At 37.5% G+C, this 24,510-nt stretch overlaps 1 protein-coding gene across 5 annotated transcripts in view; it reads left to right on the top strand.

Annotated features, from left to right (window-relative positions):
• Positions 1-24,510, top strand: part of CEMIP2 (cell migration inducing hyaluronidase 2) — a 79,944-nt gene that overhangs the window by 18,493 nt on the left and 36,941 nt on the right. For all 5 annotated transcript variants that reach the window (XM_029202768.1, XM_029202764.1, XM_029202763.1 and 2 more), the window contains 10 exons: positions 3,174-3,314; positions 3,918-4,479; positions 8,072-8,241; positions 12,033-12,221; positions 14,122-14,291; positions 15,353-15,562; positions 15,871-16,076; positions 16,217-16,286; positions 19,607-19,735; positions 21,938-22,026. In XM_029202768.1, coding sequence (XP_029058601.1) covers positions 3,260-3,314; positions 3,918-4,479; positions 8,072-8,241; positions 12,033-12,221; positions 14,122-14,291; positions 15,353-15,562; positions 15,871-16,076; positions 16,217-16,286; positions 19,607-19,735; positions 21,938-22,026 — 1,850 coding nt within the window. In that variant the 5' untranslated portion in view covers positions 3,174-3,259. The remainder of the gene's footprint in view (positions 1-3,173; positions 3,315-3,917; positions 4,480-8,071; positions 8,242-12,032; positions 12,222-14,121; positions 14,292-15,352; positions 15,563-15,870; positions 16,077-16,216; positions 16,287-19,606; positions 19,736-21,937; positions 22,027-24,510) is intronic.

Below are 24,510 nucleotides of genomic sequence, written 5' to 3'. Positions count from 1 at the left end.
AAGTAATCTTCAGTAAAGGGATGCTAGATTTTGGAAAATCAGAGCTGAAATCTGTGGCTTTAATTGATGTTTTCATATTCTAGCTAAGACATTGAATTGCTGATGTGGTTCCTTGAATCAACATCGTTCAGTTTCACATTTTGGCAGTGTAAGGGCAGAATATCAGTGGAAAGATCTGGTATGCTGAAATATTTCAGGATCAGCCTCACTGTGGTTATTGCTGTTATGTAACTTTGATAATGCATCCACTGCTCAACAGATGGGTAGCTGAGAAAGTGGGACTAGCTAAGCTAGTTTTTTGATGCTTTCTGCAGACTATATATTTTCTCATTAAGTGTAGTTTACTGGAAAAAAACAGACTGGAAGTTTTGGTGATAAAAAATTTCTAATGAAGCATGCTTTCCTGGGGAATAATTATAAACAATTAAGAGGAATTATATAACTATTATAGTAGGCTCTAGATCTTTTGAGACTTAGATTCCTTCTGGATTTCCTTCTGTAGCTGGGTACAGTGCTTGTTACCTGGGACCTACATTTGCTTATGATATCATGGAGCATTCCAGCTAAATGTTTTATGGGTAGAGAGGGAGGTAGAAGAAAAGCTCAAGAAATCCTCAGTATTAAGTCAGAACGAATTCAAGATGATTTTTGTTTCTCCGATGGGAATAAAAGTTTAAGGATTATTCTTAGTATAATAGTGATGATCATTGATTTATCAGAATTAAATATCAATGATTATGAAACTGCTAGGAGAAAAACTAATTCCATGAAATAATTGCCAAGGTCTTAACTAGTGGGACTAATTTTAACTGTAGTGGTTATTATCACCTCAAAGAGAAAGCGTGAGCCAACATGAATGCTTAGAAATAGATGCTTGCATTAGTGGTGTGCAAGTTCAAAATGAGGAATCACAGTTTTCTTCCTATAAAAAATTATATCTTTGTGATGTACCCAGTGTCTCTACTTTTTCTCATATTATCCCCCAACATACACCTTCCACCTTCATATGATTTGCAAGCATATCCTGTCCATTCTTATCTTGGCTTAGTTTAAATATAGGCTGTATCTTGCTACTCTAAATGAGCAACCAAATGGACTTGGATAGTAAGGGATATTTGCATCACTAGTATTCTTATCTCCCCTTCATGCTCCTCTTATTTAAATACTATCCACCCTTTGAGGATCTATGTCTAGTGTCATCTGCTCCATTGAAGCTGCCTCAGTTACTCTAGCCCCACCCCTCCTTTCTCTGAGCTCTTTTTCATCTAAAGTAACTACCACATTGTTCAGTATTATTTCATACATGGCGGCTTTTTCTCCCAAGCTAGGTTATATGCTCTGAGGGCTGTGAGCTCATTCTAAATTTTATAAATTATATACTTTATAAATTTTACACTATCTAGTCCAGAGTGGACAAATTGATCCTCAATAACTACCTGGTCATTAGTTGGTCAAAATTGGTGTGATTTTTTTTTCCTCACTTTTCTTCCAAATTATATCAGAAACTAAATGTCTCATGCATTAAATAGCTGTGGCAATGCAAAATACTTTTATGTTTTCATCATCATCTATTCAAGAGGCAAATTCTTTTTTTGTAAACACTCCATTTATTTTTTATTTTATTTTTTAAGATTAATTAATTTATTTTTGGCTGCGTTGGGTCTTTGTTGCTGCATGTGAGCTTTCTCTAGCTGCGGTGAGTGGGGGCTACTCTTCGTTGGGGTGAGCAGGCTTCTCGTTGCCGTGGTTTCTCGTTGTGGAGCACGGTCTCTAGGCGCGTGGGCTTCAGTAGTTGCAGCGCGCGGGCTTCAGTAGTTGTGGTGCATGGGCTCAGTAGTTGTGGCTCACAGGCTCTAGAGTGCAGGCTCAGTAGTTGTGGCACACGGATTTAGTTGCTCCGCGGCATGTGGGATCTTCCTGGACCAGGGCTCAAACCCGTGTCCCCTACATTGGCAGGTGGATTCTTAACCACTGTGCCACCAGGGAAGTCCTTTTTTTTTTTTTAACATATCTTACACGTTACTAACATATTATGTACACTATACACATCTGTTTTTAAAAAAAAATATTTATTTATTTATTTCGGCTGTGCCAGGCCTTAGTTGCATGCGGACTTCTTAAGTTGTGGCATGCATGTGGGATCTAGTTTCCCTACTAGGGATCGAACCCGGTCCTCCTGCTTTGGGAGCACGAAGTGTTACCCACTATACCACCAGGGAAGTCCCTCAAGAGGAAAATTCTAACTCTAGTAAAGAAACGCTACAAGGAAAGTAAACCTCATTTCTTAAAGGGGAACTTCCATATCACTCAACTTGCTAAGAATCTAGGGTTTGGCTTCTCTAATCTGCTGTTTCCTCATCTCTGAAAATAAGAAGTCATGTCTTTGGCCATTTGCCTCTTGAAGCTTTGTTGGGAAAGTGTATATGTCTGAAGATAGTGATGTTTATCAGCGGCTGCCTTTGGAATGAAAGAATTGCTATTATCACCTACTTTATGATTCACTGTGCATAGGAAGGAACCTGGGAAGACCTGATATACATATTGGTTAGCAATTTCTATTTTTTATTTATCAGTGTGTTGTGAACATAGTTTCTCTTCTAAAACGGCTTTCTACAGTGGGTCCAAGAACAATTCAGAGTTTTGCCTCTTACTGTTGATTTATTTCCAGAGTAGATAGTTCAGGCGAACTCTGTTTTCACCTTGTGGACTCTGACCCAAACTAGTGGATAGCGACTTGGTTTTGTGGTGAAACCTTTTTTTTTTTTGGCGGTACGCGGGTCTCTCACTGTTGTGGTCTCTCCCGCCGCGGAGCACAGCCTCCGGACGCGCAGGCCCAGCGGCCATGGCTCACGGGCCCAGCCGCTCCGCGGCATGTGGGATCTTCCCGGACCGGGACACGAGCCCGTGTCCCCTGCATCGGCAGGCGGACTCTTGACCACTGCACCACCAGGGAAGCCCTGTGGTGAAACCTTTTTTATGCGTTGAGGAAGTAAAGGATTTGACACATCTCTGCCTGGTGGGATGGATGGAATTTCCATCCTTATGGAAGGAAATTAAAATATGTCAGCCCATTACTTGCAGGTTGCAATAAATGATGGTAGTACTTGGATTTGGCTAAAGGTATTTTTGCGTATTGTTGGTTAATGGGATATCGACATTGCATTGTTTTATAGAGAATTGCCCAGATCAAAACCCCCGTCTCAGGAACTGGGATCCAGGACAAGATTCTGCAAAACAAGTTGTTATCAAGGAGGGAGATATGTTCCGCCTGACCTCAGATGCCACGGTGAACTCTATAGTCATTAAGGATGGAGGTAAGTAGCAGTCCCTGTCTATGGGAACAGCAAGGTTGCTCTTTATTGCAGGGCAACGTTTGATGTTCTTTATGTAGAAAACTATTCTTAGCTTTTAGGATGTGGTGTCACTCTAACCATGGAGACAGGAAAAGTTCCTAAGGTAGAACGGTAGAATTCAAGAGCTGGAAGGGCCGTAGAAATCACTCAAGTCAAGACCCTTGATTTATAGAAAAGGAAATAGTTCCAGAAGGTCATCTCTCATAGCTAAATCTTTGTTACAACTATGAACAGTGATGAGAGAGTTAATGTGGGTTAACGTATGTGAAAATGAGATTCGGATTTGTAGAGTCTTACATATTTTTCTAGAAATGATGTACCTTTAAAGTGAATGGATTGAAATTCATACACATGGGCATCTTTAGGGTGTTGAGGTATGAACTCTCCATTTCTTCCTTTAATATGTTTTGAAAACAGGTTCAATTTTCTAAGCAGACTTCTAATAAATTCTTTGTCCCAACTTAACTGCGGAAGTGCTTTTTTCCCCTCTTAAGATGAAATTTATTTCTCTGTACCTCAGAAAGATGTTTCAGAAGTTGGCTTACTTAGTGTTATTCCCTGCAGGACTGCTTGTATTTGGGGACGATAAAGATGGATCCAGAAATATTACTTTGAGGACTCGTTACATCCTGATCAAGGATGGTGGGGCGCTTCATATTGGAGCAGAAAATTGCCGCTATAAATCCAAAGCGACAATTGCCTTGTATGGCAAGTCAGATGAAGGTGAAAGTATGCCAACATTTGGCAAAAAATTTATTGGTGTGGAAGCCGGTGGGACACTGGAATTACATGGGGCACAGAAGGCATCGTGGACGCTGTTGGTGAGAACTCTGAATTCCTCAGGCTTGACCTTTGGCTCCCATGCCTTTGAAAAGGACTTTTCTAGGGGCCTCAATGTGAGGATCATTGACCAAGACACAGCCAAAATTTTGGAAATCGAGAGGTTTGATACGCACGAATACCACAATGAAAGTAGGCGACTTCAGAAATTCCTGAGAGACCAGGATCCAGGACGGATTGTTGCCATAGCTGTTGGAGATTCAGCAGTCAAAAGCCTCTTACAAGGAACCATACAAATGATCCAGGACCGGCTGGGAAGTAAGCTGATCCAAGGACTGGGCTACAGGTGGGCATACATATCTCTTTACTTTCCTTCCTGCTATGTATTAGCGTCTGTGTCTGTGTGAGAGGAGAGCGGGATGGAGAAAGAAACAAAATACTTCACAGTCTGACTTCAGGGACCAGAATGGCCACTACCATTTGGAAGTCTCGTTGCCTCTTGCTTTGAACTGGAGGACAGAAGACTGTTTACAAAGTTCTTTTCTTGGCTTTGGTTTATGAAGCACTTTGTGAACCTTAGCGTTGGGCTTGTGAAAAATTAAGAACAGAAACGTACTGAAAGCAATCAGGCAGTTTAAGGAGATTGACTTCCTTCTTTTATTATCTTCTGAAGATCATATGAAACTCAGGCTAATTGGAGGTACCTTATGAGTTGAAAGGTTAGGGCCCAATTCCGTGCTAAGGTGGAAAAGTTGTCTGAAAAGATTGAGGAGGGGTGGAACATGCACAATTTTCTTTTTCTTTCTTTCTTTTTCTTTCTTTTTTTTTTTTTTGAATCCTTTAATTTGAGTCTGCTTGTTTGATGGGCACAGGCCTCTGGGGCCCTGGCACATGTGAGGAAGCACAAGTTGGAGGGCTACGAGGTTCATCCAGATAGTACGATTCATCCCTACAGTTTATTCTTGTGTTCTTGTGCCATAGTCTAGTTAATCATGATTTCCTAATGCAGTTCTGGGTTCTGGGGAAGCAGCTGGCTCAACATTTAATTAAAAAAAAAAAAACAAGTTTTAATTCTGCTTACTGTTCACAATAAAGTCAGGGAATATCTGCAGTGAAAAGTAAAAGGACTTCAAAACTCCCATGTTGAAATGATCTAGTTATTATTTTTTTCCTTTGATGGTTGCTTGGTCTAGTTATTATTTTTTCTTTGGTCAGTGTTGGAATGGAATATTATCTATAGAAATTGTAGAGAAAGTTAAGAAGACAAAAATTAGTGAAGAAAAAGCATCTGTAATGTTCTTAAAATGCTTTTTACTCACCCAGGGAATACTTAGGGGATTCTAAGCGCCGGGGACCCATAGATGCTTAGATGAAAGGACACTGTCTCAGAGTCCTCTTTTAACCTGGTGGATAAACAGAGACCTAAGTAGAAGGGGATCATACAGTGAGAAACTTAGTGCAGCTACAGGGTATGATGGGAGTGCAAATAGAAGGAGCCTTGGAGGCTCCCCAAAGGTGAGAAGCCCGAGGGAAGTTTAGGAGTATACTGTGTAGGCTGTAGAGAAGGAGGGCTTAGAGGTGGTTTTTTTTGGGGTGGTGGTGGTGGTGGTTTAATTAAATATTATACATATACAGAAAAGTGCTAAAAACAAGAATATAGAGTTTAATGACTTATCACCATGTGATATCGGGGTAGCGACCACCCAGTTCAAGAAAGAGAACGTTGCCAGTGTCCTGGAAGCCCCCATCCTATCCCATCCTGTTCACTGACCACTCCCTCTGTTCACCAGAGGTAAACCACTCCCCTGGATTTGTGGAGAACACTAAAGTTCAGGTTTGCCTGTCTTTGAACTTCATATAAATGGAAGCAGACGATATGTTATATTTTGTGTCTGGCTTCTTTGCTCAATCTCGTTATTGAGTGTCGTTTATGTTGGTGCATGCAGGGTGGCTTATTTTCATCGTTGTTTATTTACTATTGTATGACTATAGCACAGTGTATTTACTGCTGGACACCTGGGTGGTTGTCCAGTTCGGACCTCTCATAAAATGTGCTTCTCTGAGTGTTCTTTTATCCATCCCTTCATGCTCATGTGCACATATTTCTATAATTTATAGACCTATGAATGGAAGTGTGGTCTGTTCAAAGTCAGACACCTACTTTGTTTCACTATCCAGTAATACCGGAGATTACAACTTTATGTCATTATTGTTCTAGGTTTTGTGTGTTCATTAGCTATGAATATTTTGTTTGACTCTTTTTGGGTTCCTCTCCCTACTGTTTCTAAATTCCCTTTAGAATTTAGAAATATTGCTGCTGATTTGTTGGAGGAATTAGAGTTGTGATCCTTTGCCAACATTCCATTGCATTGACATTATCTCCAGGGTACATAAACATGCCCCTTTGAAGATAATGTTCTGGCACGCTGAAATTTTCCTCAAGTGGAGGAGGGAAGTAGGAGTGTTTTGGAGATAATATCAATAGAATAGAACATTGTTTTATAGTTGCTGAGGCAGTTCTGGTAAATAAAGGAAGTCTCTGATATTCTTCCTCTTCCCTCTCACACAGGAGATAATAAATGGAGACATTCTTCGTTTGATTCTTTCTGCTGTATCAAGGAATATAAATAGAGCTATAAAGCACAGTCGGCCAAAGAGTAGCTAATCCACGCAGGGGTGGGTGTAGAATTTGTAAGGTTGTAGGCATGCTCTGATTAACTTTCATCTGTGAGTATCCAGCCATCTGTCTAGCATAGATTACATTTGGCTTTTTTTTTTCTACAGTAGGAAGTTGACATTTTTCTTTTCATGTTTTAAACCTGGAGTCTTAAGGCAAATTTTCTGACTTTTTATCTTTGTTCTTTCTTTTTTTTTTGATTTATTTTGCCACAAGCTTGAGCAAAGTCCCTGGGATGTTTATCACAGTATCACAGAAATAAAATGGTGTTTTTCAAACATACTGCTTTCAACAAATAGATATAAAGCATGTAAAATTTTAAATCTATTGGAGAGTGATTCTACAGTTTTAATTTAAGAATATTAAGAAACCAATAATCCAGTGGTGCTCAGCCTTGTTTGCATACATGAGATCTTAAAAAAATCCCACGCCCAGGGCCCACCCTACATGATTTACCTCAGGATCTCTGAAGGCTAGGACACGCCCCCCCCCTGCAATTTGTGCAGTTAAGGTTGATACCTACGGCTCTAACCTCTGACCTGTGACTCAGAGGTTCTCAGTGTGGTTCCCAGACCAGCAGCATCAGCATCACTTGGGAATTTGTCATAAATGCAAATTCTGTGGCCCCGCCTCAAACAGTCAGAAGGTGGGGCCCAGCAATCTGATTTAACAAGATGATTCTGATGCCTACAAAGTTTGAGAACCACTGCTCTAACTCAGTGGTTCTCCAGTGTGGCTGCACAATCGTGGCATCTGGGGAACTTTAAAAACAGACTAATGCCAGGCCCCACCTGTAGAGATGTTGTTTGCATCAGTGTGGGCTGGGTCTAAGCATGGATATATTCCTAAAGCTCCATGTGATTCTATTATGCAGCTAGGTTTGAGAACATAGCAGAGAGGATAGTGGAAAAGAGAGCAGGTAATAATCATTTAAAAAGAAATGGGTTTCTGCCCAGAATGATATAGGAATGAAATGGGTATGCATTGAGGAAGGAAGTTAGTGATTAGCTGAAGTCATAGTCATCAGTGTTTCACCTGTTACAGAGCTGGACAAACAAGGATTTAAAATTCAGGTGCATTTCCTTCTGTGATGTCAGTTATTTCAGCCAAGTTTGGACTTGCAACCACATATGAAAAAAGAGGTGGAGGGATTGACAAAAATGAAAAAATGAATTAACAGCACCTGTCATAACATCTGTATTGGGGAATTTGGTCAGTACCATGACAAATAATCAAATGCACCTGCTTATTTTCCTTCTAGGCAAGCTTGGGCTTTGGTTGGTGTCATTGATGGTGGAAGTACTTCTTGCAATGAATCTGTGAGAAACTATGAGAATCATAGTAGTGGAGGAAAGGCTCTTGCCCAAAGAGAATTTTATACTGTGGATGGTCAGAAGTTCTCTGTGACAGCTTATAGTGAATGGATTGAAGGTAGGCGAGTACAGTTTATACTCTTGTAAGACATTGGTAAGTATTGTGACAGATTTTTTTTTTTAAGTGTATTCAAATGACATTCTGTTTAGCTTTCTCAACTGGTTAAAGATGAAACCTATAGTTTCCCTACTGTACATACTCTTTTAGACTCAAGGGTTTTTTCTGGACTAGAAAATGATCTAGTTTAGGCATGCCCCCAATTGGACTTTTGTTCTTCATTCTTGAGTCATATGGTGTAGTTAATGGATTTGCTTCCTGGATTTGGTACCAATTGAACCAATCTGGATGTGATCGGGTGAGCTGTCTTTGGTTATGTTCTGAGACAGTGAAATGATCTTGTACTTTAGATTTTCTTGTTATATAGACATGTCGGCAAATATTACCTTTGAACACATGCTGTATAAACAAATTACTCATTTTCTTAGCAATTTTTCCTTGATAATCCAGCTAGTACATTTATCTTATGGACAAATTGGAAAACACAGAAAAGTACAGTTAAAATTAATGTTTAACCCTATCATTCAGAGTTAATTAGCCCTCTTCAATCTATGTTGCCTCCCCTAGTGTTCATTTTATTTTAACCTGCTTTCCTCTCCTTAAATAATGTATTGTAAAGTTACCTTAGGTCTTTACTTTTTCTTCAGCATATTTTAAAAATTATAATCCACCTTTCAGAAGAACTATCATGTCTAGCACTGATGCTCTGATTTTTTCTCTTAAGGATGTTCGCTGCAGAATTTCTGTACTTACCGACGTTGCTGCTAGATTTTTTTGGCTCCAGGTAGATAGGCAGCCTTCTGTCTGTGCTTGCCCACCAGCTTTCTTTTCCAACCCAATATTATACCAAAATTAATGTGAAATGAGTCATTAAAAAGTGCTTTATTACATCTGTAATTAGCCATAAAGGTTTAGTTTAGACTGAGCTTATAACTCTGTTTTGAGCAGCATTGTAGCAAAGTATTCACTGAAATGGATTTTTGGAGACAGAATGCCTGGGTTCATATCCCAGCTCTTTTACTTACTATATGATGATGGGCATGTGACTTTAACTTCCTAACCCTCAGTTTCCTCATCTGAAAAATGGGGATAATAATGGGAACTACCACATAGAGCTGCTGTGAGTATCAAATGTGAAGAATATGAAGTATTTTAGCACAGTGTATAGTAAGCACTAAATAAAGGTTAGCTATTTTAACAATAATGCAAACATGACCTGGGTGTATTTTGTGTCCTTGTAATTAAAGAGAGAAAGTCTTTTGCTTTAAAACAGAGTTCCTGGTATGTAACAGGGACTTTCACATGTTCCATCTAAGCAGCCTTCTGAGTCTGAGGTGAGGAGATGGTTTCTATTATGGATAAGGAAGCTGGAATCAAGCCTCAGCTTTCTGCCTCCAAGACTACTGCTCTTTTGACCACTTCATGGTTGCCTCTGGCAAAAAGCGTAGGTAGATGAGGAGTATTTCTAAGCAGGAATTTGGACCTGCATGAAGAGTTTAGTGGAACTGCTTCCAGGAAGACTCCAGGCAGAGGATAACACTGACAAACCTTGAGTCAACATTTCCTTTGTGGGAAATTTTGCTTTCATTTCCACATTGCCAATGACTCCTTTCTTCTGGAAGAGGGTACATTCTATCTATCTACTATAGAATATTGTTTGTGTTCTATGTTCTCAGTGGCTCCTATTTTCTGGAAGAGGTAGAAATTCTCTCCAGGAAGCAAGGAGGATAAAACTTATATCCTTTCATACTTCCAATTCAGTAGTGCTAATAGGAGATATCTCAGGTAGGATTTTCTTCTACAGCCAGAAAAAAGTGAGGAATAATCGAACAATACAGATTTTTTCCATGTAACCTAGCTTTTTTTTTTTTAAACAGAAACAAATTCTGATGGTCTTTTAAGCCAAAACTTATTGATCTAGAAATCTTTTTTTTTTTTTTTTTTTGCGGTACGGGAGCCTCTCACTGTTGTGGCCTCTCACGTTGCGGAGCATAGGCTCCGGACACGCAGGCTCAGTGGCCATGGCTCAGGGGCCCAGCCGCTCCGTGGCATGCGGGATCTTCCCGGACCGGGGCACGAACCTGTGTCCCCTGCATCAGCAGGTGGACTCTCAAGCACTGTGCCACCAGGGAAGCCCTAGAAATCTTTTTTTAAAAGCGTTATTGAAATTTTATATGAAAAAATTAATGTTTCTTAGTTGCTCCTTTTTTAGATAATTCTTTTTGGTAAAATCTGAAATTTTGGGTAGTGATTGTCATTGCTACCATGAGTTTTTTGTTTACCTTTGCTTTTAACTTGCCTGTTTTGATTCTTGGGAAGGCAGAATGATATAGACTTTAGGAAATTGGACTCTGGAATTAAATTAGCATTCATTTGTGGGCTCTATCATTTTTCAGCTGTCAGTCAGACTCCTTGACCTTTGCTTTCTTTATCTTTAATGCATATAATAGTTCCTATATCTCAAAGTTGTTTTGATGAAAAGTTATTATGTATGTGAAGTCCCACAACTGTTAGCTCTCGTTATTGTTAGAGTTATTATTATTATTTAGACAAAATTCCATTATAGGCTTTAGTATTTATATGCAAGAAACATATAAAAAAAGAAAACACTTTACATTTATTAGGTTCTTTTTTTTTTTTGGTGCTTTGTAGAAACAGGAAAACATGGTGGATCAGAGTCTAAAGGAGCAGAATTCAAGACTTGCTCAGGTTAGGTTTTATCAGGATATCCTCAAGACTGTAAGGATATTTGTGTTACTCTTTGTGCCTTGCCTAAATTTCCCTCTTTTTTATTCCCTTAACTTGAGTAAATGAGTTTTTTTTACTCCTATCATCGACTTAGAGTCAGTGTCTTAAAGTAGCCCCAGAGTAGTTTGCCAGTTAATTAGAAGGATGATAGTGAAGTACAGTTAGTAAACAGATATCTTTGAAATGTGGTGTTTTCCCACATTTCCATATTTTCTGTAGCTTCCATCTATTCCATATTCATTTGCATTAAATCAGTTTTTAAACCATAACAGATTATATCATGGACAGTTTAGAAGTAGGAAACACTTCTACACTTGGTTGCATGTTAAAGAGTATAAGTTATGGAGATGCTGGATCAACTTTTCAGTTTTCATCTGCCTAGTTGGGAACCAATTCTGAATTTCAAAAGGAGGTATTAGGAGAGATCAGTAATTAGTAGTCCCTGGATTGCAAGCCTGACGTTATCCCAGGAAAGGAGCTGAGTTGGACTGGGGCACTATCATGTGGCCTTTAGGTCACATTGCAGATAATAGTGGGAATACTCATCCCTTCAGTAGACATTTATGAGTCTGCACTATGAGACAGAGCAGTGAATACACAGATGCATGTACTTTGCTGCCTTTACTGATGTAGCTTCCAAGGAGGTGAGCTGTCTTCCCATTGGAATGATATGAATCATACCAGAGAGAATATCAGAATGAGAATACCGGACATAAAGGTTACTTCCAGCAAGGATGTTTGGGAAGTACTTAAAGGTTCGCCTGAACTTTATCAGATGAATAGTATCTTGGTTGATGAATTAAGAGTGGAAGGACACTGTAGATAAAGACTAAAGGATGAGCAAAGGCACAGAAATGAGAGATTGCCTAAGGCAAGCTTTTATTCTTAATATTAAGATTACATGTGTGCTAATGTCCTGTTTCATCCTGTGCATGGATCAAATTGAAGCATTGCTGACTTGTGTTTAACTTTTGATTTGTGAATCAGTGAGGGGGTTGATTTTAGAAAAAAAAAATCACTTTCTTTCTTGCTTTTTGGTTTAGGTGTTTCTCTTTCAGGTTTCCGGGTAGAGGTCGTGGATGGAGTGAAACTTCATCTGCTGGATGACGTTAGTAGCTGGAAACCCGGAGATCAGATTGTGGTCGCAAGCACGGACTATTCCATGTACCAAGCAGAGGAGTTCACTCTTCTCCCCTGTCCCAAGTGCAACCGCTTCCAGGTCAAAGTCAAAGGTATCAGACTGCTCAGAAGTTTTCTTGGGAAACCCTCTTTTTGAGATGTGACTCCTGGAGTTCTTTGTTTTATCTTCAGTCGTCATCATCATCATCTTCATCAATATTGAAGTTCTTAGTAGTGGGGTGTTTTGAACACTAGAGGCCCAGAGGATGTTAGATAAAAGTAGTCATTGAGCAATAATGTTGCTGTTAATGATGTGTTATAGGCAAATCAGTGTTTTTATGCCAGTTTCTATGTTAAAAAAAAAAACAAAAAAACGATGCAGACTGGATGAATTTTTTTTTCAAGATCCTTTCCAACTTCTTTCTTATTAATTTTCCACTATTAAATAATAGTAAACCAGATTCATTTTTTAATAGAAGTCTTTCTTTTTTTTAATTAAAAAAAATGAAACTCATGGTTTTTGAGTGTCTACTTTCTTGGCAAAAAGTAGATCTCACTAATATATTTAAAATGGAACCAAAAAGGTATTTTCAGGGCTTCCCTGGTGGCGCAGTGGTTGAGAGCCTGCCTGCCGATGAGGGGACACGGGTTCGTGCCTCGGTCCGGGAAGATCCCACATGCCGCGGGGTGACTAGGCTCGTGAGCTGTGACTAGGCCCATGAGCCATGGCCGCTGAGCCTGCGCATCCCGCAACGGGAGAGGCCACAACAGTGAGAGGCCCGCGTACCGCAAAAAAAAAAAAAAAAAGGTATTTTCATAAAACTACATTTCCTATCATAATCTTGAATAATATATTTTTTGAGAAAGAGCAATGTACAATAAGATTCTTACTGTAAGCTGTGTTTATAAAGGATGACTGACATTTACCAGGTACTTATTTTGAGCCTGGTAATAGGCAAAGCTTCTTCCTTCATTGCCTCATTTATGGGATTCATTGTGCATTTCACTCATTATATTTCCTTGCTTCTGTAATAAAAATTATACATTTATGATACAAAACAAAATAAAAACAAAACAAAATAATTTATAGTAACTATTTAATAAGTACTCAATGGGTAATTTAGAGCTTTGAAGGTTAAAGGGAAATTTTTTGCTTTAGAAAAAAATGGGATTGGCCCATTTAGCAATTTTTTCTTGTTTCATTCAGTGTTGTACTTTTCTTTCTTGACAATACAGGGCATAAGCAGAAAACAAAAAGCTAAAAAACCATGATACGATCTGGCATTAATTTCATTTGGAAATTCCCACTCTTGTTAACAAGTCTACGTGATAATGAGTCTCCATAATCTCAACTCCTTGATTTATTTGTATTTTTCCTTCCTGAGTTTATATAGTAAAGATCAGATAAAAGCTCATTATTAAAGTGTTTCTAAGCTTCCAATAAAGGTGGGAATTTAAAAGTGCATAATAATATTACAGTAAGAAGTGAGAAAGGAAAGATGGTTATTTCTGTACTGTTAATGTCCAAATGTAGATTACTTTAGCTTTGAAGTAGAAGCAAAAACAACTTGACACTCTGTTATCAACATGTACAAAACCATTCGTTTTCCTAGATCCAACATGCATCTGGGTCTTCATGTGTCCTCAAGGGAGTAGAACAAGAGCACATGGACAGGAAGCAGAGAGAGAGAGACAGCAAGGATTCTTAGTTAGATTCTGGATTATTGGTGCTGTTCAAGAGAGGACTGAACTACTTCAGGGAGGAGTAAGCTGTCTGTGTGTGGATTTGATAGTTGGTAGTGAGGATTAAGGCATTGAGTGGGGGATTAGACTATATAATCCTTAAAATCTTTACTTCCTGGGATTCTGTGGTTCTGAGGTATTGAAGAATGGAAGAAAACAATAAATTTTAATCATGTCTTGGAGTTACAGAATAAAGAGGACTATCTTTTTGACATAAGTTTTATGTTTTCATTGTTCTAATGTTATTTTTGCTTTGCTCTCATCAACCAGAAACGCCTCAGTTCCTGCACATGGGTGAGATTATAGATGGTGTAGACATGAGAGCTGAGGTTGGAATTCTTACCCAGAATATTGTAATCCGAGGAGAAATGGAAGACTCATGCTATGCTGAAAACCAGTGCCAATTCTTTGATTATGATACCTTTGGGGGACATGTCATGGTAGGCAAAAGGATTTAATGAACTCTTTGAAACCCTGGCTGCTAAGTGCATGTTGAAAAAACTTCAAGTTTTGGAATGAGATCTTTATGGCTATTGAAATCATATTTTATTTCTTTATCCAATAACAATGAGATTTTAGATGATTAAAAGATAAGGTTATATCTTTATTTAGTTGATCTGGACCTATAGTTAAACCATTTAAGAACTGTCCTGTGAAGGATTAAATCAGTTTACATTGGGAAGAACCAATTATACAGACAAAGAAACAATCTCAGTATCATGCATGCAATCCCTGAAAGAATCAGTTTTTTTTTTTAAAAACATATTATGAAACGGTAAGCAGTACACATTCAAAATATGTTTCTGTAAAGATATTTTTTGTATGCAGATTTTTACTCTGTAAAAGTACTAAACACTGTGTGCTAAGCATTGCTCTATGTACTAATGTATTGGACTCCTGGGCTGCATTTTGGCTACATGTGTCTTAAAATCAGTTTTTGTGCATTGAGTAGGCTATTATTGTTGGCTACGTTTCTATTGCACTGATTTCTAAAATGTTGGTCAGTGTCATTTCTTTGTTTTTAGTAGTGTGATAAAAAATCCAGTGTTTGTAAATATTGAGATCGCTCCAGTGGTGGATCAACAGAGGCGTTTTTAAAAAGAACTCAAGTAAACAACAGTATGTGCTAACTAAAACATTGAAGGAGGATTTAGAAATAATTATTTATCAAACTCTGGTGGAGATTATAGAAATGAAAGAATAAGACAAGACTGGAAATGGCCAAAATATTTGAACAAACCCAAACATATATACAGAAACCATTTCTGTAGTTTTCCTTGTTACATTTCCTTTATTCCTAATGAGAGGCTATTTTTATTGCTCTTCAAAGCATTCACTTATGTAAAGAAGCATTTGCTAAATTATGATCAAGAAAAAAGTCTAGTCTAGTCTCCTTCAGATATTTTCTATTAAAACAATATTTTTTGCTACTTTGCTATTCTGAGCTACTTTGCTGAAGCTACTTTGCTTACGTATCAGTTTGATTTTGGTTATCTTACAGATAAAGAAAAATTTTACTTCAGTCCATCTTTCTCATGTGGAATTGAAACACATGGGTCAGCAGCACCTGGGGCGGTATCCTGTTCATTTTCACCTGTGTGGGGACGTGGATTATAAAGGAGGGTACAGACATGCAACGTTTGTGGACGGCCTATCTATTCATCACAGCTTCTCAAGGTGCATCACTGTGCATGGGACAAATGGCTTGCTGGTAAGTAGCCTCACATTATGTTGATGCATATTATGGAAACAGTTAACTCTCCTTCATTCTCATGACTTCTCAATTTTATATAAGTAAGCTGTTATACCGCATGTCTTACTCTATCCTGCTTTACTGAGAGTTCTGTTTTTCTCTGTTCTTTTAAGAGATCAATGAACCCTGACATTTGACTTTGCCCCATCAGCTAAGATGAAAACTTGTTTTTGCTTTTGTACTGAGCATGCCTCATGAATAGCACTTGTCGCTTAAACCGCAGTCAATCTTGTTACCAGTGACATCATACACTTGTATTTCTGCAGATAAAAGACACCATCGGATTTGACACACTAGGTCATTGTTTCTTTTTGGAAGATGGTATTGAACAGAGAAACACTTTGTTCCACAATCTGGGACTCCTCACCAAACCAGGCACCCTACTTCCCACTGATAGGAATAACTCCATGTGTACCACCATGCGGGAAAAAGTGTTTGGAAATTACATCCCCGTGCCAGCCACTGACTGTATGTGAGTAATTGGCAGAGTGAAAAACTCACTTGTGATGGTCAAGGGCTGTTGGCTTTTGGGGAAGATGTTTTGGGGGAGGTTTTTAATAGGTGGGATTTTTCCTGATGAATGTTTAAATCACCTTAAAAAATGCCTTTCAGGGCTGTTTCAACTTTCTGGATTGCTCATCCCAACAATAATCTGATTAATAATGCAGCTGCAGGCTCACAGGTAAATAATAAAGTGCTTCAGTTTTTTTGTATTTAAGTTTGTAAGTATTCTGGTTTATATATATGCAATGTAGTTTGTGGTAATCTAACTCAAGCACCTTGCTTTCTGGTACAGCTTATTTCATTGAGAGCAGGCTATAGTTGAGATGGTTCTTCTATTTTTTCTAAATCATTTGTGCCAGTTAGTGTTTATGAGTGTAGTAAGACAGGCGCTAAATGCCAGAAAAGAGGTGGGCTCATATCTAGGGTTATCATGCCATCTCCAGAGTGTATTTTTACTGTATTATGTACGATCTTTCTGGCTTCCCTATTTCAGTCATATATTAATGAGCAAAGAAAGCCTTATGAGAGTGGATTATTCTGTAGAATATTATGACAATGGTCATTCTGGTCAAAGGGGCACATCCTTTTGTTAAATACAGGGATTGTATACACTTAGGGATTTCATCTCTTTGGTAAAGCAAGGACTCAATTGTGTGCCTTAAATTGTTTCACATACACATACACAGGGATAACTTAAGAGAATAAATGAACTGTTTTTGGATGACAGAAATGTCTCCTGGATAAGCTTGGAGAAATTTACATTTGTAATTGTGTGTTTTTAGAGCTGCTAATTTATAACATAAAAATGAATCTTTAAGACATGATACTATTATGAGTATATCTGTGCTGAAAACTATAGCACAGAAATATGAGCTTTGTAGCAAAACCTGAATATTCATATATATACATCATGGCTATTAACATTTAAAAAGGAAAGAAATACCTAGCATTGTTTTCCAGGATGAAATAAAAAATAGTTGAAGGGAGTATTTCTTCAAGATAACCAGAAAACAGGTATCACTCGGTGATGGTAGAATTCACATCTGTGATTTTTCTTAAAAACATAAAACATAAAACATAAAATTTTTATTTGACAGAGCAGAGACCTGGACATTCAATCATTTCAGGCTTCTATTCATTCATTTTTCATCAAATATTTGTTGAGCCCATACGGGATTTGTGTTGAGAGTTTCTGATTGGAAGATGAGATTTTGGGTAAAGGTGACCAAGGGTTTGACGTTCAGTCTTACCCCAGGATCGTCTTCTGATCTGTTACATTACAAATCAACAGTCAGAGCAGAGCTTCCTTTAAGCTGTTTTCAGAAGTCATGGGTAGAAGATCAAAGCAAATTGCAAATAGTCCATGAAAAATGTAAGGTGAGGTTGCCAGACATCCTTATTAGGCCTCATGTGAGAAAAGAAGAAAGCAGGTCTCTATCTTTTCCATCTCCTGTGTGTTCTTCGTCCTTTGCATTCCGTGAGTTCTTTTTTTCTCTCTAGAAAAATTGTTCCAGTAAAGCTCATGTTTTGGCAAGGATTTTCCTCCCAAAGTAAATCAAACCCTTTCTCCTTGGTACCTTTCCACTGCCTTTTACAAAGCTCCCTTTACCTGTTTTGACACCACAGAGTTTTAACAGGAAACAGCTGCTACCTCCTTATCCCCCTTTTTCTATCCCCCAACCTGAAACTCCATTGCATCTTGGGAGGGTTTACTCTGCCCTCAGTTTATAGGGCTATGGTATGGAGCCTTCTTCACAGCCCTCCAAGTCTGTTTTGTGCCCAAAAGAATAGAGGTGGCAAACACATTTTTCAGAGTAGTTTGTTTTACTAAGACCCATCTGTAAAGTTTTATCATGGAAAAATGCCACATTTTGCATTCGTTTTGGTGATATGTTTTCCACAATTCATATCTCTATGCTCCTAAAGGACTTTGTTACAACTAATATAGTACTTATTACATATATTATATTTTAGTTTTCTCTGCATTTCCCATTAGAGTATGAACTTTGAGACCTGGCACTAAATAAATGTTTGCTAAATTTGAATTGATACCATGCTTTAGGACTATATATTTGAGTTTTAACAATCTGTTTAATCAGAGTTCCTTAATGTGAAGTTGTCCTTCACATTGGGCTGATTTTTAATTAAATTGTAAAATAAAAAATTATCACAGAAATTAAGAACATTTCATTTCGATTTTTATATCTCATTTTGAGTGTCAGAAATTTTCAAACTGTTCTGCTTTGGTTAAGGTAAGTAACACTGAAGTTGAACAGACAGGACCTAGCCTGAGACAGCATCCTGATTCATGTGTGTGGTGGTTTTTTCTGTTTGGCAAAAATTTGCCTCGGGACAAGAAGGGCACTGGAGTTGTTTGAAAGAAGTCAGTGATGGATAGTTGTTTAATAGGTATGACTCATCTATTGATCAGGTTTGGAGGTAAACAGAAAAAAACCCATATTGCTAAAAGGCTGTGCTGTCCTGGTCACATGGAAGGGAAGGGAGGATTTGGTTCTAGTTCTGTATGACTCTTTTTTTTTTTTCCCCAGCTGTTATTTAATACTTTGATTTAAAAAAATTTTTTATTGGAGTATAGTTGATTTACAATGTTGTATTAATTTCAGGTGGATCAGTTATACATGTACATATAACCACTCTTTTTTTTTTAGATTCTTTTCCCATATAGGCCATTACAGAGAACTGAGTAGAGTTCCCTGTGCTATACAGCAGGTTCTTATTAGTTATCTATTTTATATATAGTAGTGTGTCTATATCAGTCCCAATCTCCCGGTTTATCCCTCCCCACCCCTGCCACCCGTTATCCCCTGCTAACCAAAAGTTTCTTTTCTATTGGATTGGCCAAATGAACTTTTTGGCCAACCAAATACATCTGTGACTCTACTTCAGTTTTGTAAATAACTTCATTTGTACCCTTTTTTTTAGATTCCACGTATAAGTGATATCATATGATATTTGTCTTTCTGTGTCTGACTTACTTCACTCAGTATAACAATCTCTAGGTCCAGCCATGTTGCTACAAATGGCATTATTTTGTTCTTTTTCATTGCTGAGTAATATTCCATTGTGTGTGTGTGTGTGTGTGTGTGTGTGTGTGTGTATGTACATACCACATCTTCTTTATCCATTCCTCTATTGATGGACATTTAGGTTGCTTCCATGTCCTGGCTGCATGAGTTTTTAAAGTAGATAATGATGGGAAAGTTACTTCAAAAATAAATTTTGGTATCAGCCAATTCTATCTTTCGTCCCATCTTACAAGCAAAGTTAAATATGCCTTTTTTTTTTAAACCTGATATACTGCTTTGAGTGTACTAGATGAGTGCACAACTCTTAGAGTCAATTCTGAACCTGAACCAATGAATAATTAGTGTTAAAAAGATGAAACTTGTTTGTGAAATGCTTAGGTTATGTGAGAGTGTTTCATAGAGTGGCTTTATAAAAGGAGGCTTTTTAATAATCTTGCCCTTTTAATTATAGGATGCTGGAATATGGTATTTATTCCACAAGGAACCTACGGGGGAATCCAGTGGATTGCAGCTCTTAGCAAAACCAGAACTCACTCCATTGGGAATATTTTATAACAACAGGGTCCATTCAAGTTTTAAGGTAGGTTCCTAAATTTTAACAATCAGTACATAACGATTTGCAGGGTAAAGGATGGACTACTGTGATTACAACTGAGAAATGTTAATATTAGGTAGAACTTGTCATCAGAGAAAGCAATTTGTGATTAAATAAGCAGACTCCTAACCTTGCCACATTCAGGATGTATAGACAGCTTTCTGTTTATACACACATAGGAATATATGCTACGGCACACATGTACATGCAATCTGAATAATTATAATAATGGACTTGACCTATGAATCCTCATCCTCTTCCTTCTCTCCCCTTGCCTTCTTTCCAATCTTTAATATCGTTACATGTTTCTAAGGATGTACACATTAGTGTATTATATGCTTCTGGAGCTTAAAAAGCATATTTTCTCTCTTCTCTCAGTGCTAATAGGGTGTCCTATTGGATACTTAATACTAGTTATGTAAATAGTGAAATATTGTTTAAGAATATTTGACCCAATTTAAAATGATATATAGGTCAAGGAGGCGAAAGGCCATTTAAGAACTCTCACTTTCATGATATTTGGCACTTGTCCCCACCTCCCTGGTGATAAATGCATCTGGTTCATTTTATGCTCCCAAGGCATCTTGATATTTTCATCATGTGATACAATGCCCAGATTCTTTACTCTGATGTGCCCATCAAAGTTGAATTAATACTTTCCATTTATGATACTCAGAGGATCCTTTAAAAACCTAAGTGTGATGTACTTTGAAGAGCTTAGAATCACTTGATGAAGACTTGAGAGAGGAAAAAACTTAGAAAGAATTGTGGTTTTTATGAACTGAATAGTTGATTAAGGCTAGTAATTGTTGAAAGCAGCACTTCAAAGCAGAAATCCTCAAAATTTTCTAATTATAAGTGGTATTACAAAAAACACCTTATTCTAATTAATTTTTTAAATGTCATATACCATGAGGACATGTAGTAATCTACTGTATCAATTTAAAATAAAAGGTATTATATCTAAATAATGAGTGGATTATTAGGTTTTAACTTGTTAAATTTGGGACTGACTATCCAGAGTGATATCAGACATTCCAGCCTGCTGGGTGTCTCAGGGACACATAAATAAAATGTGTTCAACACAAAAATCCTTAATTTTGTCCCCAGACCCATTTCTGTGTCTCCGTTTCAGTGAATGAAACCATTAGCCACTTAATTGCCCAGACTAGAAATATATGAACCTTTATTGTTTGTTTCCTTTCCCTTATCCTTAGACATTTTATTAATTACTAAATGGTATCAATTCTACCTAGTAAAGAATTCTCACTCTATTTTACCTGTTACTGTCACGAGTCTAGATCACCTTTATTTCTCTTCTGGATTACTGTAGTCAGCTCCTATTTTTTCTCTTATCTCTCTTTTTGCCCCTTTCTAATTCATTATCCATCTTGTAGCCACAGTATTCTTTCTTAAAATGCACTTGATTCCATTGCCTTTATTAAACGTCCCATTGTCTTGACTCTTTAGCGTATCAACTCTGCACCATCTGGCATTTGCTTCTCTTTAGTCTTCTTCCTTACCTTTCCTCCCTCCATACATTTCCTGTTAGTCCAGCTAAGATTTTTTTCCCTCAGATGTGCCATGCTTTCTCTCATCCCCAGACGTTTTGTACAAATGATTCCCTTGAGTACTTTCCGCTGGGTTCTTCAACTGTTTCCCACCCACTCCCTGCCCTTCATCCCTGACCTGTTCTGTGTGGTTAGTTCCTTCAAGTTTCAGCTTTAGGATGTCACTTCTTTTTGGAGACATTCCCTGAATTCTCTCTCTCTTACCTTCACAAAAGGTCTTATCTTGGTGCTTTTCTTATGTGCTGCCAAAGCATCATCTACTTCCTTTGTTATATGCTTATCATATTGGATGGTAATTGTTTATTTCATTGCATGTCTTCCTGATAGTTTATGTGTCAGTAACAGCAAAGACCATAGTTTTCTGTTTGACGTATAATGCTTGGTGCCTACCCTAAGGTGGGCACTAAATAAATGTTTGCTGAATGACCGAATGAGTAAAAGTATTAAAAAAGTACAGTAAAGTAGCTCTTTTTGTAGTACCTTTGCTTTGCTGTTTATTCCCTTCTCCCTCCTTTTTTGGTAGATGTGATAAGCTAAAACTTATTTCATGAATCATTATATATATAGTTATAACTTGGGATTCATATTCATTTCAGTCCATTATTATATTTTCCAGGCTGGCTTATTTATTGACAAAGGTGTCAAAACAACCAATGCTAGTGCTGCTGACCCAAGGGAGTACCTCTGTTTGGATAACAGTGCAAGGTAGAACTGGTCCTTTTAAATCACACTCAAGCCATATCTTGCCAAAGTAAAACTTTCTGAGTTAAGCTGTTGCGCTCTTTCTCCAGTAACATGTTTAAACTGAAGTTTTCAGGGTTTGTAGGAGGGTTTTGGAAAAACATTTATTTTGCTGTTCCTAGGTCCTGTGGCTGGGCTTTTCATCTTATTGAGATGCCAAAGAAATTGATGCTTTTTTTCTTTTTGACAGTTGTAAATTGATGTTAGAGAGAGTTGTAGAAAGAGAAAGAAAAAGAAGAGAGATATGTTGAAAAAGGGTTCAAAATTTGGCCAAAAGTAGAACATGATTCATTGAAAAACAAGTTAAGCTAAGATGTTTTAATATAATCCCTGAAAACCAAGGCATATATAATTTATTGTTAGTGGTCAAAGTGGAATGTTGCGTTAAATCTATTTCAAAGGGAAAAGTCTCAAACTTGATGATTAAGCTAGTTCTGGTTCAGTTCTTCGTAGTCTCAGCTTCATATCATAGCTGGGCTATGTGTTACTCTCCTTTATAACCACAAAATGTGGTTAGGATATGGATCAGCATTTCAACAAAGTTGTTTTTTTTACATGCTGTATATGAGCCAAAATAAATAAAATATCTCCAATGGAAACAAAATTTTCTGGAAAAGATGGCAACTTAAGGTCATATTCAGTAGAAGCTGTGTACATGTTATTTTTCTATACTTCAAGTTGATTGACCAACTAAAGGATCTGAAAGGGTCCTAGATTTAATAGGCTCTGTTGACAGTTATTTAAGAAAAGGATGACAGGCGCTATTGTTCACAAGGGAATAAAGTAGGAGTCACACTGGAGGTTGGTAAAGCAGAATCCTTGTGACACAGTAATAAAGGTCAGGAGAAAACTGGGCAAATCAGTTAGTAAAATTAGTCATTGTTAAAGGTCAAGTTGAGCCTGAAATATATTAAAGCAATGATCAGAAAACATTTGACAAGTGGAGAAATTGTGGGCATTGTTTAAATAAAACACAAGGAAGGTACTGGACACCTAATAGCTGGGCAAGGTATGACATGGAAAAAGAGGAGATAAACTTGAGATGAAAAAGGAGCATACAGATGACAACAAATTATGGACCAAAAAGAGAATATTAACTGACAAAACAAATCTTTGCTAGAAGATTGCTGCTGCTTTTTAAAAGAGTTTGTTATAACTGGTAGAACTAATAATGTGTACTTTGCTAAGTTAGTATTAACAGAAAAATCTTTATACACAGCACAATTGACTCTCTTATCTGCCTTAAAAAATTACATGTGTGTGTATAAATGCATGGATGAGAAAATATATTTCAGAGTCTATTGATATTTTCATTATACTTGACAATAAAACAACTTGTTCATAGTGGCCTAAGAAGTTCTTTACCGTGTGTGAGTGTATGATATTATGATAATGGTATTCTTTCCTCTGCTCTCTATTACTTTTATTACTAGTTTATAAATATATACATATTGGTAAGGAATTAGACTCCATTTGGAAGTTGTTATTGAAAAGAACTGATTATAGGAGAGGAGTAACAAGACATTTGACAGCTAGTATATACATTTAATTTTGTATAAACTAATGTATAAGATATGCCTTCGTGCATTCATGCAGTTCAGACATGGGTAAAAATGATAAAACTCAAACACAAATGAGTAATAATCCAGCCCATGAATTAAACATCAGACTCATGGGATCCAGAAGATATTTAGTCTGTTCATCAAAGGGGAAGTTGACCTAATAGTTAATCAGATGAGCCTTTCCTTGTGTCTTCAAGATATGAAATTGCAGGAATCCAAAGACGGGATATTTTAAATCCAGAAAGCTCCCAGTTTAAGATTGGGAAATTTCATCTAAAAGGGTAAAAGAGCATTTAAAGCAGAGGACAATTAAGGGAGAGTTGGGAAGTGTGCTGAAGGCTTATACATGAAGGTGATAGAAAATTAACTGCATTTTCTACATACCAAAGTGGGAAAGAGGATGAAAAATAAAGGTTATCTGAGCAAGTGGTCAGTGATTTATATGGATAGAAATTTCAGAAAAAATGGGATGGCTACAGCAGAAAATCAGATGTTGCTTTACTGTACTTTTTTTTTTTTTTCTTTTTGGCTTTCTTTTAGAACATTGTGTAGTTTCCTTACCAGAACTCTTCCATCTGCTTGATATTATGTGATGACTGCAAAGCTGTTTGGCAGCAACTACAATGCCAGAAGAGTGGGTGGTGGCTCAGAGTCAGACTTTTTACCCCTTAGGTCAGAGCCATTTAGTGTAAGGGCTTATGTACACAATCTAAGGGTGGATGTAGCGCTTTCTAGATTGGTCTCCTTACCATCCGTTCTCCATTATCCTTTCACCAAGTAGCAGCTAGTGACCAGTTAAAAGGTGAAATCCGGTTATATCACTGCCCTGACTCCATGTTTCTGATGACTTTCCATCACACGTAATTATTTATCCACCTGCTTTATT

This window comes from Monodon monoceros, unplaced genomic scaffold (genome assembly GCF_005190385.1).
Source record: "Monodon monoceros isolate NGI ecotype Baffin Bay Population unplaced genomic scaffold, NGI_Narwhal_1 Super_Scaffold_5, whole genome shotgun sequence".
NCBI classification, from domain to species: Eukaryota; Metazoa; Chordata; class Mammalia; order Artiodactyla; family Monodontidae; genus Monodon; species Monodon monoceros.
The sequence above is the reverse complement of the archived record's forward strand: the minus strand, read 5'-3'. Positions and strand labels throughout refer to the sequence as shown.